The 13,507-nt window shown below is 43.0% G+C and overlaps 1 protein-coding gene across 1 annotated transcript in view; it reads left to right on the plus strand.

Moving 5' to 3' along the window:
* The window catches only part of TGFBR2 (transforming growth factor beta receptor 2), a 178,956-nt gene extending 165,927 nt beyond the window's left edge, over nucleotides 1-13,029 (plus strand). Inside the window, exons 8-9 of the mRNA XM_030205906.1 lie at nucleotides 2,626-2,753; nucleotides 12,101-13,029. Of these exons, the coding sequence (XP_030061766.1) occupies nucleotides 2,626-2,753; nucleotides 12,101-12,277 (305 nt within the window). The 3' untranslated portion in view covers nucleotides 12,278-13,029. The remainder of the gene's footprint in view (nucleotides 1-2,625; nucleotides 2,754-12,100) is intronic.
* Nucleotides 13,030-13,507: the final 478 nt, after the last annotated feature.

The following is a 13,507-nucleotide window of genomic DNA, read 5'->3' on the forward strand; positions in this document are numbered from 1 at the left end:
ACTTGGAAACCAAGTAGCCTCGAAAATGTTGGAAGGAGAGGGAGAGAAGAAAAAAAAACCTCTCCAATCCCCCCTCCCATCCACAACACCACACAAACAAGAGTACAGAAAAATAGCTAAGTGAGATAGTACCAGCCCATGTCATCCTGAAACAGAGGTAACAATAAGGCACTCTACCCTGATGAGAACTGCCTAACCCACCCCCCACCACCCTCCAGAGCAACCCCACACACATCACCCACCACTAAACAGGGACAGACAAGGTCCCCTAATTAAAGCAGGAGAAAGAACCCCACCACACCCGAAACACTACCCAAGTCGCCCCTCCCCACACATCCCCACCTCCACACAAACACCCTAACCACCTGAATACAAAACAATTCTAACACACACACATAGAGAGAGAAACAAAAACCCACACTCAGCCTCAGGTCCCCCAGTCATACCAAACCCCCTCATACAACCCTTTCTCAATGACTAACCAACTGATGTACACATCATGAACACATCGTATATAACCAAAATTATAACCATAGCAACAAAATTCCGCGGAGCAGCTTGGATATGACTGCAAACAGACCAAGCAATCCATTCAGGTGTCTGTCGGGGCAGTCTTAGATTTGCTGGGAACACGTTTCCATTTTTGGAGTTTAGCCCGAGTTGTGGTGGCTAGGTCTACGGGCGGAGTCTCAGTAGTCGTCAAACCCTTGCCATATAGGATCTTCCAAACCTCAAAAAGGAGTCAAATCCGGTGTAATCCCCCCCCCCCCCCCCACCCCCACCGTAAAGCATAGAGTAAAAGGAAAAGCCCAGCGGTAAGGGATCTTATTTTTTATTAAAATGTCCAGCGCAGGTTTCATCGCATGTCGTTGGGACAGTGTAAGCTGGGATAAATCTTGGTACACCTTAATTTGAGCCTCATTATAATCAATGTGTGGAACCTGGTGGGCCCGCTGCAGCACTTGCTCTTTAGTGGAAAAGGTGGTGAAACAGACAACAATGTCCCAAGGTCGGTTATCTACTCTCTTTCCTAGGTCTCTTTGCACCCTTTCAATAGCTATGTCCTCCGTCACGAGCAACTTTCCGCAGAGCATCTTAGCAATCGCAACAACATCTTCTTTGTCCCCCACCTCAGGGACCCCACGAAAACGGAGGTTGTTCCTGCGGCCTCGGTTTTCTAAGTCGTCCACTTTGTATTGCAGGTCTTCATAATACTCAAAAAGCTTTGATAATCGTAAATCAGCCCCGCTCAAGTGCTCATCATGCTCTTTTGCACACGCCTCCAAGTCCTCCACACACCCGCCCAACTCTTGCAGATCAATGCTCAGGACATCCATGCACTCTAAAATTTCCTCTTTGGAAGATTTGATCTCCTCCCGAATCTCTGTTAAGCATTTGGTTAGGTCTTTTGAAATACCCCATTTAGAAGAGGCTTTACCTGCCTCGGTAAGGGACATAGCGGAGTCAGAGTCCGAGTGCGAGGTGCGAGCCGACGACAACATATGGCGCCGTGGGACCTTACTCGCCTGCCTTACCGGTTGGCGCGCGCTCTCCTTCCGAGCTGTCTACATGACTTCCATTCGACCAGAAAAGCCCTCACTCAAGTCAAACGCCTTGCTTTGATGAAAAAATTTCCAATTCAGGGATGGATGGTTGCTGATATTGCTTAAAGAAGGCAGGGACACGTCGGAGCTACAGACTCAGGCAGCCATTCAGGTCCGTGACGTCACTTCTTCCTTGCCATACCTTCGTTTTTAAAAAAATTAATCATCATTTTAAATCTTCCAACCAAATAATTTTTTATATTGATGATAAAAAAATTTAAAAAATCATCCTGAGTTCAGTAATTAATGCAAGTAGACAGGTTGCTGTGCTAAAATCCTTCCTAAAGGCTGACTACATATCATCCAAAATCTCAAAGTCCCATAAATACTTAGAGGTCCTTTTACTAAGGTGCACCGAAAAATGGCCTGCGCTGGTGTAGATGTATGTATTGGACGTGCACAGGTCCATTTTTCAGCGTGCCTACAAAAAAAGGCCTCTTTTTTTTGGCCGAAAATGGATGTGCAGCAAAATGAAATTTAACACGCATCCATTTTGGGTCTGAGACCTTACCTCCACCCATTTGAGCTAGTGGTAAAGTCTCACATGTTAACCGGGTGGTAATTGTCTACGCACGTACAATGTCGATTACCACCTGGTTAGCACCGCATACCGGAAAATTTCCAGCGCGCTTAGTGGAAGCACATAAAAAATGAAATTACTGCCTGGGCCAGGTGGTAGTTCAAACTTGATAAACGTAGGATGTGCATAAGCACCTATGCGACTTAGTAAAAGGGCCCCTTAATAAGTTGTTCAGCTACTACTGTCTCAGGTATGCTGGTTACTGGATGATAATTTGAACATTCATTTCTTCTCTTCTATCAATAGACGAGTAATAGAACCTAATGATTCTGGAAAAAGTCATTGTCCAAGTGTTAAATGAACATCTTCATGGAGGTTTCCTATGTAAAAGAAAATGTTTAAGAGAGAAAGAATAGCAAATAAGTTTATCTTTTAGTTTACCTTTTCTCCACTTGATTGAAAATCCTTTCTAAGCATTCTGTTTCTATTTTCTTTTGGCAGAGGTAAAAGACTATGAGCCACCTTTTGGTTCCAAAGTACGAGAACACCCTTGTGTAGAAAGCATGAAAGACAGTGTCCTGAGAGACAGAGGGCGACCTGAGATCCTCAACAGCTGGCTCAGTCACCAGGTGAGAATTTAGAACTGGATATATATTGGTAAGCTAGAGCACACTGGCATGTAGGGTTCCCATATATTGGAGGTGAGTTTAGAACTAGCCACATACGTGGATATGGCTGGTGACCAAGTAAAAAGTGCCATGTTCTTTCCCTTCTAAAACCACTGCTTATGCATGCACCCACCTGTGGCAAACATATTTTTGAAGGTGTAAATGTCTTCAGGGCTATGCATGCATAATTTGCATTTTGCAAAATATAGATGCAAATCCCAAATTGCACCCAGCTCCACCCCTGAGATCTTCCACTTTATACATATATGAAAGCAAATTTTGCATAGCTGGCTTTCCAAAATTGGCCCCCGTGTTTGAAAAGACCTAGCCTTGTGTAATTTGCTTACTCTAGTTTTCTATAAGGAGAGTTCTGGGTACGAGTAGTCTTTATGCCAGATTCAGAGATCATTTGCATAGAAACATCTACAACTAGAAACTGTGATTTTATAACAGGCTGCCTCATTCATGCAGCAAGTGTGTTCACAAGTTACGCTGATTTTCAAAGGGAAACCACGTGCATATATTCCTTGTGAAAATTATCCAACAGAAAGCACAGACACACACATTTACAACTCCTATTTTCAAATGCACAGATTTCCTTTTTTATTTGTTGCATATGATCACATTTTCATAAAGTATGTGACTTAGAATTTAGGCACACCACATTACAGAATACGCTTAGCGAGTTGTACGTATAAATCTCAATGCCAATTAGTGCTGATAATTGCTTGTTAACATTCAATAAAAAGCACTGATTAGCTAGTTATGAGCATTGTTGTAGAATACGCTTCGATTTCCATGCAGAATTTCAGGCACTATATATATGGAATCTGGAGGTTAGTGCTCATTTTTTTCAGCACCCAAATTTAGGCACCATGTACTGAATCCAGTCCTAAGTGGACATTTTCAGTGGCGCTATCCAGTAAAGTCCACAACACAGAAATAAAATAAAAGGCGGGGGGCAGACCAGTGTGGTTCCAAAACAGGTGGTTTATGTCAACTAAAATGACTCGACGCAGTTCTGCGTTTCGACACCCCTCGCACCTGCTTCAGGAGTCAAAACAATTTTGTTCAGCCACTGATGACAAATTGCAAATGTAAGGGCAAAAACATCCAATAATTCAGCATCCAAAGAGATGATAAGCAAAATGACAAAACAAAAAAGTGTGTCGTCAAGTCATTATCACCTGAACTTTTCACTCTCTCTTTCCAACCCGCTCTTTCTCCCTAGTAACTCTGAAGGAGGGGTCTCTCATCAGTTCTAGTAAACCCCAGTATAATGGGGGTTGCACTGATATAGCCCATGCATCAGACAGGATTGGGAAAAGAGCAGCTGTGATCCTTGGGGAAGGAGCAGCTCCTCCCTCAATCCTGTTCTGTGCACTACCAAAAGAAGAGATCTTGTGCTGGGATTTCATTCTGACCTCTGACGCAGGCATTTGCTGAAACACGGGCCATGTCAGGTCTCCATTTGGTCGCATTTGGCTCTACTTTGTTGTCCTGTCTTTGACTCTACACACTGTCTGTGTACCTTAATATAGACACCTTTTCATAGATTTGCCCTCAAAAAGCTGTTTTACCCAGAGAAATGCCTTTTAAAATAACCAGGTAGTTTCTCTGTGATAACCATTGTACAGTGCATGTGCTGAAAGTGCCTGTATACAAAATGTTTTAATACACATTAAAAAAATATATTAAAACAAAGGCGTGAAACAAGCAGTGGCGTTCCTAGGGGGGCTGACACCCGGGGCGGATCGCTGATGCACCCCGCCCCCTGGGTGCAGTGCCCCCCCCCCCGGATGCAGCGCGACACCCCCTGGCGAAAGGACCCCCCACGAAAGAACCCCCCCCCCCTGGGTGCATGCCCCTGGGGGGGTGCCGCGCACGCCTGTCCTTCCTTCGTTCCATGCTCCCTCTGCCCCGGAACAGGAAGTAACCTGTTCCGGGGCAGAGGGAGCATGGAACGACGGAAGGACAGGTGCGCACGGCACCCCCCCAGCGGCGTGCACCCGGGGCGGACCGCACCCACCACCCCCCTAGGAACGCCACTGGAAACAAGCCTGAAGAAAGTATGAAAACTGGGAAGAAAGCCTAGCCAAACTGAAAACAAATGGAAAATGCTTGCTATGTGCACGTCCCTAATAGATCCCTGTAAGCACAGAAATAGGCTTTGAATTCTTAAATACAGGTCATCCCCTTTACTACCAGTAACAAGAGTTCATCTTTGTCAGAAATCTGGTGGCTCTGTAATGCAGCCTAGTCACAGATATCCTGAATTACTGTGAACATATCCATGGAAAAACACAAATACTCCAGCCTTCCCCCTATCAGAAATTACAAATAGCCCTAAAAATTAGAGGATGCCATTTTGAAGATGGCTGCCTCCTGATGATCACTCATGCTTTGAAGTTAGTCTTTAGGGGGATGTCAGAAGGTCTGTCTAAAATAAAAAAAAGTGTGGCCAAGGAGGAGAATTGGCCCTTTGTAGGGTAATTTTGGGCTTATGCATAATATGTGTGTGGGAGGCCAACAGGGATACCCCAGTGACAATGGTGGAGGGACTCCAAATATCATTCGGTCCACAAATCTCTCAGGTCATTAGACGTTGCTTCTACAAAACTTTAAATGATGCATACCATTAAACATCTTTCAGATGGCACCTTGGAAAACTCTCAAAGATACTATGGGTTTTTCCTCATGTTTTAACCCTCCCCCCCCCCCTCCTATCTGTCCTATTTAATATTGTAGTTCTACCCCCTCTCCTTCAATTCATGTCTATCTACCTTTTTACTATTTTCGCTTCTTGCTTTTCTCTCTTTATCGTAGATTGTAAGCCACCTAGAAGGCCTCCCATAGGGCGGGATAGTAAATAACTAATAAACTTGAAACTTTTCATTTTACGATAACCAGCCTTTTAATTTGGCCCCTGCTTTAACAAACCAGTGCTACTGGGAGAAAGTTAATTACGTTTCGGGAAGTGTAGTTGATTTTTACAGAGCAACACGTGAAAGGAGCACCAAAAGCCATGTTAGCCCTTTTATATAATAATGAGCTACTTTGCTGCATCTGCATATGATGGAGCTCATTATTTTCTTCATATAGAGCCTCTAGTATATTAAAAGTCACTTTAACATGGTTTAACATGGGCTACTGCTTTAAAAACATGGTTGTTCACAAAGACATTTTCTATTCACTTTTTTTTTTATATTTATTATTTAATATTCTGCTTTAACATGCATTATGTTGCTACTGATCGTATTTGTTGTTCTATATTTTACTTCCCCTCCTCATATATATATGTTTGATCTTTTTTTTTTCTTCCCTTGTCTAAATATCATTTTGTTCCATTTTATGTTAAGGTCTATTGTAAACCACATTGATACTTTTGTGATCCCATAGTACATTAAATTGTACTAATTAATTAATTAATAATTAACATGCATTAATTGCCCAGTGGTGCTCATGAATGCCGCTTAGTAAATGGCTGCCCATGCACGATCACGCCACGGATGTCTGCACAGAATGTTGCTACACAAGCATTTATATGACCCTTGGCCATTTGACAGTGGCGATGAGTTAGAAGTTTTCAGTAATGAGCTTCTGTTACAAGAAAGGCAGGTAGTGTGATCTGAATTCTTACCCACTTGCCTTCTGAAAAGATTATTTATTTAAAATATTCCTTTGCTCACTCAAAACAAGGTGCATTCTGCCAGGGGAAATATCCTCAGCCATCATAAACTAGGCAAAATCAAGACATCCCTTTGTATAATACATTAGTATAGTAAGGCAGCCTCTAAAGCCCAGGATGATTTGTCATTAGGATTGCAGTAAATCCAAGATGTTTTATTGATTTTAATATCACGCGTCTTCGGTGTTCATTTTCTTCCATCTTGTTGTTATTAGTTTAAGTAACACATTCTGCACAGTGCTGAACCTCCAGAGCGAGTTTGCATTAAGCACAAGCAATAATCATTTCTTTCTAATGGAATTTGTTGCACTGCTGATTTTAAATGAATCTTTGGCTACTTAACTTTATTTACTGCCTATAAATTTTGGTCTGAGAATTGCAAGGAATTGCTGCTGCTAGTAATGCTGCCATTGCTCTGAAAGAGATGTCAGTCAAGTAGGTAATTAGTAGAGCTCATTGGATTCATCTTGCTAGTACAACTACAGTTCTCAAGTGCCACAGGCAGGTCAGGTTCTCAGGATATCCACAATCAATATGCATGAGAGAGATTTGCATGCAGTGGAGATAGGGGCACTTGAGGTCCTGAGTTACTATCCCTGCGCTAGAGCAGTAGGAATTATCATTTACATATAGATTTAAACTGTAGTGATCCATCATTTTTTGACATGTTTTCACCTGCATTTACTCTTGTTGCAATCTTAACTGCACAAAGATTTCCTGAAAACCGCCTCTGTTATATAGAAGGGTCTCCTCTAAAAAAAGTATCCTCAATCCACCTACCTACCCCAAGAAGAAAGAAAAACAAACAAACAAAAATGCTATTTATCCAGCAAGGAGCTTAGCCTGATCTCTCAACACCCCACTAATTCTATCAGGAAATGCTCCTATTGATAAAGCCAGTCGCCAGTGACATAGGAAGGGGTGGGGCGGTCCACCCCAGGTGCACGCCGCTGGGGGGGTGTCAGCTCCGCTGGTTCCCTGCTCCCTCTGCCCCGGAACAGGTTACTTCCTGTTCTGGGGCAGAGAGAGCAAGGAACCAGCGGAGCCGACGCAGCTCCCAGCGACGTGCACTCGGGGGCGGATCGGCCCTCTCGCCCGCCCCTCGCTTCCTAATTGAAGTAAGAATGCGCTCCGGGGGGGGGGAGGGTGCGCGCCGAGGGGGGGCGCCGTGCTGCACCCGAGGGGGGTGCGCAGCGGCAACCCGCCCCGGGTGTCAGCCGCCCTTGCTACGGCACTGCCAGTAGCACTGTTCCTCGCTTTTCCCTCATCCTTTTGACCCATCTATGCCCCACCATGTTATTCTGAGGCAATTAAGAGGACCATTTTATAACAAGACCCCTGGGAAGAGAAGGTAGACAGATGCCTGTGTTGTGTCCACAGGCAAACTCTGCAGGACTTCAGAGAGCATGCCAGTCCCTAGTGATTGAAAATACAGTATTGAAACACTGACCCCCACTGGTAGCAATGCAGTTGGAGGACTCCCGCTCAGATTAGAGGGAACAGTTTGTGTCTGTTGCATAGCGACAACATATGCACTTTCGTGCCTTTATAAAACTTCCCTTCAGAAAACTCCCATACAGTTACACCTGCAGCAGTAACTTTCAATGTGTACGTGTGGTAGGAATCAATGCACGTGCGTATACTGTATTTTATAAAATGCACATAGAAGTGTTGATCCTATCATACTCTGCTCATTCTCCATTCTTGGGAGTATCTACACATAAATAGTTGAATTCAGAAAATGATGCTCAAAATCCAGCGTCAAAAAAAATCAGCGCTAAATGGTATTCTATAACAGGCGTTCCAGCATCAGCACCCTTTATAGAATAGCATGTAGCGGCGGGATCCGCGCTCAACTTTGGGTGCAAGGAATTACACCAGCTGAAACCAGGTGTAAATCCTGGCACGAATCTGCACTAGTCTATAACACTGCGCACATTTTAAAGGGAACGCCCCTGACCCACCCGTGCCCCTCCCATGGCCACGCCCTCTGTGCAGATCTGCATGGAAACATTCTATGAATGGTGCGTAAGTATGCGTAAGATCTGCCATTTATGCCCCGTTTTGATGCTTTGCATCTGTTACAATACTTTTCTGCGCCAAAATTTTGGTATAGAGGTAGCGCCTAATGTCCAGCGCCATATATAGAATTCCCCTGAAATTGCATAAAAGTAAGGACTTTGATTTCTAAGCACCTACTTTGGTGTACATCTATCCCAAGCGTGTGAAATGCTGTGCTAAAGACTCAGGTTGCCTAGAACAAGCCCCCCCCCCCCTCCCCTTCCCCCAAAGTAACTATAGTATTCACTCTTCCCTTTAACTTTAGTATCTGCTATATTAACACTACAAGTCATTGAGGGGCCCTTTTACAAAGCTGCGGGAGGGCTAACGTGTGGGTAGCACGCGCCAAATAGGCACTACCGATGGGGTAGCACGTGCGCCTGCCAGTAATTCTGAGTTTGGCATGCGCAGAATCCTGTGGTGGAAAATATTTTTCTATTTTGAATCGGTGGGCGGGGGGCATTCCCAGTGGTAATCTGCAGCGTGGCCACATTGGTGTGCACTGCATGGCTACCGCATTAGCCATTACCGCATTAGCCCTTACCAGTAGGTCAATGGCTGGCGGTAAGGGCTCAGGCCGTAATAGGTGCACACTAGTTTTAGTATTAGTGCGGGCCCATTTCCCAACCCATTAAGAAATGCCCTTTTTCCCAGCTGTGGTACAAAATGGCCCAGTGTGCACCAAAAAGACGTGCTTACACTACTTCAGGCCACTTTTTTAGCACTTCTTTGTAAAAGGACCCCTGAGGTCCTTATTCTATAAAGTTTATGCTCCTAAATTTACACACCTAAATTTAGAAGCGTAATTTATGCTCCTAAATGTATGCTAAATGTATGAGCGTAATGGGCCCTAAATTAGGAGCATAAATTTAGGAGCATAATCTTTATAGAATAAAGTTGTCAAATATTTTAGACAGCTTTCTGCCTAATTAGATTGTAAGCTCTTTCGAGCAGGGACTGTCTCTTCATGTTCAAGTGTACAGCGCTGCGTATGTCTAGTAGCGCTACAGAAATGATAAGTAGTAGTAGTGATTCCTTACCAGGCTGCTTCACTGTGGAATTCTCTTCCAGTAACTGTTCATTTGATATCTAATTAGTTGATGTTTCATAAGCAACTTAAAGTGGTATTACTTGAGCAAAATGTAGGTTAATTGAAATCTGATCTGTATTGTTAAATGTTCTATTCTCGCAGCTAAATGGGCTGTTTTTTCTTTTTTCTATGACTTTGTGATCTGCACAGAACCTCAGAGGATGTTGCGAAATATAAGACTACTGTAATGTAATGTATTGCAACACTGTGTACATAGGTTGCACAAAATCAATAATGAAAAGGTTGCAAACAGTAAACCTTTGCCAATTAGGATTAATAAGGCCCTAAGGGGGCAACTTTTAAAAAATGTGTATGTTTATATCTATACTTCCCCAGCTGTATCATTTTCAGTTGCTAGAAGTTGCATGTTCCAGCACCTATATATAATATGCAAACCTTGTGACGCTGAAATGCAAGCAGTGCAGACTAGCTGAGCGGACTTGACACATCTTGAAGCAGCCAATGAGCAGAACTTTGGCCACAGTCGGTGGTGGAGTCCATAGCTAAGCACATATGAATGAAAGCTAAGACCCCTGTTTATAAGGCCACGCTGGCGATGCGGTACTACCGACACAGCCCATTCACTTTGAATGGCCTGTGTTGGCATTCCTGCATGGCAGCTAGTAAACAGGGGGATGTTGGTCACATGAGTCACATTTTTGAAGGCTCACCAGGATAACAGCAGAGCACAGAGTTTTAATGAATTAAAATGGAGGTTTTGTTTGTTGTGCCGGTGATTACCCTATGAAACCTATCACTTGGAAAATGTAAATAAGGTGAAGGTGGGGTTCTGAGGTTTTTTCCTCCACTATTGATCATACTCTGTAACTTTAAATATGCTATTGGTTAAATATTGTATGTGTTGAGCTGGCAGGTTTTGAAGAGTTTTTATATATAGTTGCTATTGGTCTCTTCTATCCTCTAACTGACAGAATGTAGTAACCACTTTGGGTTGTACCACAGAAAGGAGGTATATCAAATTCTAGACCCCCCTACCCTTAACTTTACCCTCTAAAGGAAGAAATTCCTTTTGAAAATGGAGTTGGAAAAGTACATACACAAATCAGTGCCTACTATTTATAGGGGTACATTTTCCATGTGTACTTACTTGTATGCATACTGTTAATACCAAGAATTAAGTGTAGTCTGTACCACACTCAACCTTCAGGAACACCTCCTTGATATGTGAGTACTTTTACTCCTGTATTGGCTGCATGGGCATAATTCTACCAGAATATGTGTTGGATACTTTTCAAAAGTCCTGTTTCTAAGCCCTGCTCTGTGCACAGACACATTTTTGAATATTGCTGTCTACTAAAATGATTTAGAAATCTTTTACATCTTTTGTTCAGAAGGCTACCTCAAAGCAGTGACGTAGCTACGGGGGACTTTGGGGGCCTAGGCCCCCCATTTAGGTTCAGAGGCCCCACCCCCAAGGTCTGCTGGTTTGGCTGGTGGGGGTCCCCAAGACCCAGTGCACCAGGGTGGGAAAGCAGAGTAGGCGGCGTGGCGGCAAATATCGCCGCAGGAAAGCTTCTGCTGGTGGGGCTTGGGGACCCCAACCAGCGCTTAGCAGAAGCTCTACAATTGTAATGTTTTGTTAATGCCCTAAATAAATATTGTCTCCTTTTAACTTTATAGCATCTATTTTAAATTCCTTTTAATTCCTAGCATCAGAAAAACTGTCAACGAGCCATCATGCTTTCTTGGCTTCAGTATTTCTTTTGAATTGTCCCTACCTTTACTCCCATCTCTCACTCCCTGCTTTTCCGCATTCCTTTTCAAGGAGTTCTCATCATTGCAGGTGACTTACTGATCCTTTATTCAGCTTAGTTCTGTTCAGTGAGATACTTATTTTGATAAGGGTCTTTTATGACCCATGGGTACTCTCTTTGGCATTTCACTGACTTAAGAGATGGCAGAGGATCAATGAAATGCACAATTAGATAAGGGCAGTAAGAGAAACCACCACCTACATCAAACTTCTCATTTTATTTGCTCAGTAATTTCTTGACTGGGCACTTTCCTGCAATGATCAACTTATGAGAGAGAGAGAGATGCTGTGGTATAAAGTGGCCTTAGCAAGCCCTTTTTCTGCATACTGAGACCATTTGTACTGCAGCAGTAAAATGGCTGACTTTCCCTTTTTTACATTAATGGTCGTGTGCTAATGTTGCCATTAGTTTGTGGCCATTAAAAAACAATTACTGCATTAGCACTTACTAACACCTATTCTGTAGGCAGTAAGGACTCATGCAGTAATCATGCACTAACTAGTTACCACATGGTAACGGAGCTGCGCTAAGAAACGCCCATTCTCTACCTCCAGACATGCCCTCTCTACGATAAACTAAAAAATATCTTTTAGCATGTGGTTTGTGCATATTGATTTGGCATTTATGACAGGATGCTCTAGTAAAATGACACCTTAATTATTTAATTAATTAATTTAAACTTTTTTTTTTACAGGGTATCCAGCTTGTATGTGAAACTATCACCGAATGTTGGGACCATGATCCGGAGGCACGACTCACTGCGCAGTGCGTGGCTGAGCGCTTTGACGGCATGGAGCATTTAGACAGGCTGTCTGGGAGAAGCTGCTCTGAAGAGAAAATTCCAGAAGACAGCTCTGTGAACACTAAGTAGCTGCCAAAGCAGAGCTTGCTTGTGAACTGTAACAGTGTTTGTTTGAGGAAGCAGTTCCAACTGACTGGTTCATCTGTTTCCTACAGAGCTAAGGAAGCCACCTTCACTCCTCTACTGCCGCGACCCCCAAAGAGGAACAAGCTATTGTGGGAGTTTGAAAATCAAGAGTGTAGGTGACATGTCTTTTGAGACAATCAGCCTCGTCATAGGATAAACTGGGTTAGCATTTCCTCAGGATTTGAAATTCATAAATAGCCATTAACAATTGCACTTTATAAAAACTTGTATATATCTATGGAGTAAGTATATTTTTATATACAGTCATAATCAGGAAGGAACAGTTTCCAGGAAAATGCAGATGGAAAGAAATGTCCAATTTTAGCAAAAGGTAGAAGGGCAGTGGTGGCACAATATACCAACATCTACAATATGGCCGGCAGATGATGTCATAAGTAGAGCTGTAAACATCACCATCTTTGAGGCCAGATCATTTTCAAAGGGACTGTACAATTAACTACACGTACACACTTCTATCCCAAAGTCCACAATATTTATACAGAATAATCAATCTGATAAACATCAGCGGTGCAACTTGACAGGACTCAAATTTCAACATTGCAATAATTACTGAGCCCACCTCCTCATCGGTAATCAGGTAAGATTTATATCACATCTTCAAAATTCAATCTGGAGGAGTGGTCTAGTGGTTAGAGCACCGGTCTTGCAATCCAGAGGTGGCCAGTTCAAATCCCACTGCTGCTCCCTGTGATCTTGGGCAAGTCACTTAACCTTCCATTGCCTCAGGTACAGACTTAGATTGTGAGCCCTCCTGGGACAGAAAAATATCCAGACTACCTGAATGTAACTCACCTTGAGCTACAACTGAAAAAGGTGTGAGCAAAATCTAAATAAATAAATACTTCCAGATTATCAGATTGATTATTCTGTATAAATATTGTGGACTTTGGAACAGAAGTAGAGCTGTAGTTGGTCAATCACTGCATTTGCCACTGATTGCTTTTAGCTTCAAGAAGGCAATACTGTTATCACAAGATTGAATAGGAATATGAGGACTAAAACCCAGACCTCTCTTGCTGTTGTTTAGATATTTGGTGGAGGGGGGGGGGGGGGGAGAGGCAATTTTCAAAATAGTTCATATAGGAGTAAATTCTATATATGGCACATAAACAATCAGCACCAAAAAAAATCAGCTCAGCACTATTCTATAAA

Source organism: Microcaecilia unicolor, chromosome 1 (genome assembly GCF_901765095.1).
Source record: "Microcaecilia unicolor chromosome 1, aMicUni1.1, whole genome shotgun sequence".
NCBI classification, from domain to species: Eukaryota; Metazoa; Chordata; class Amphibia; order Gymnophiona; family Siphonopidae; genus Microcaecilia; species Microcaecilia unicolor.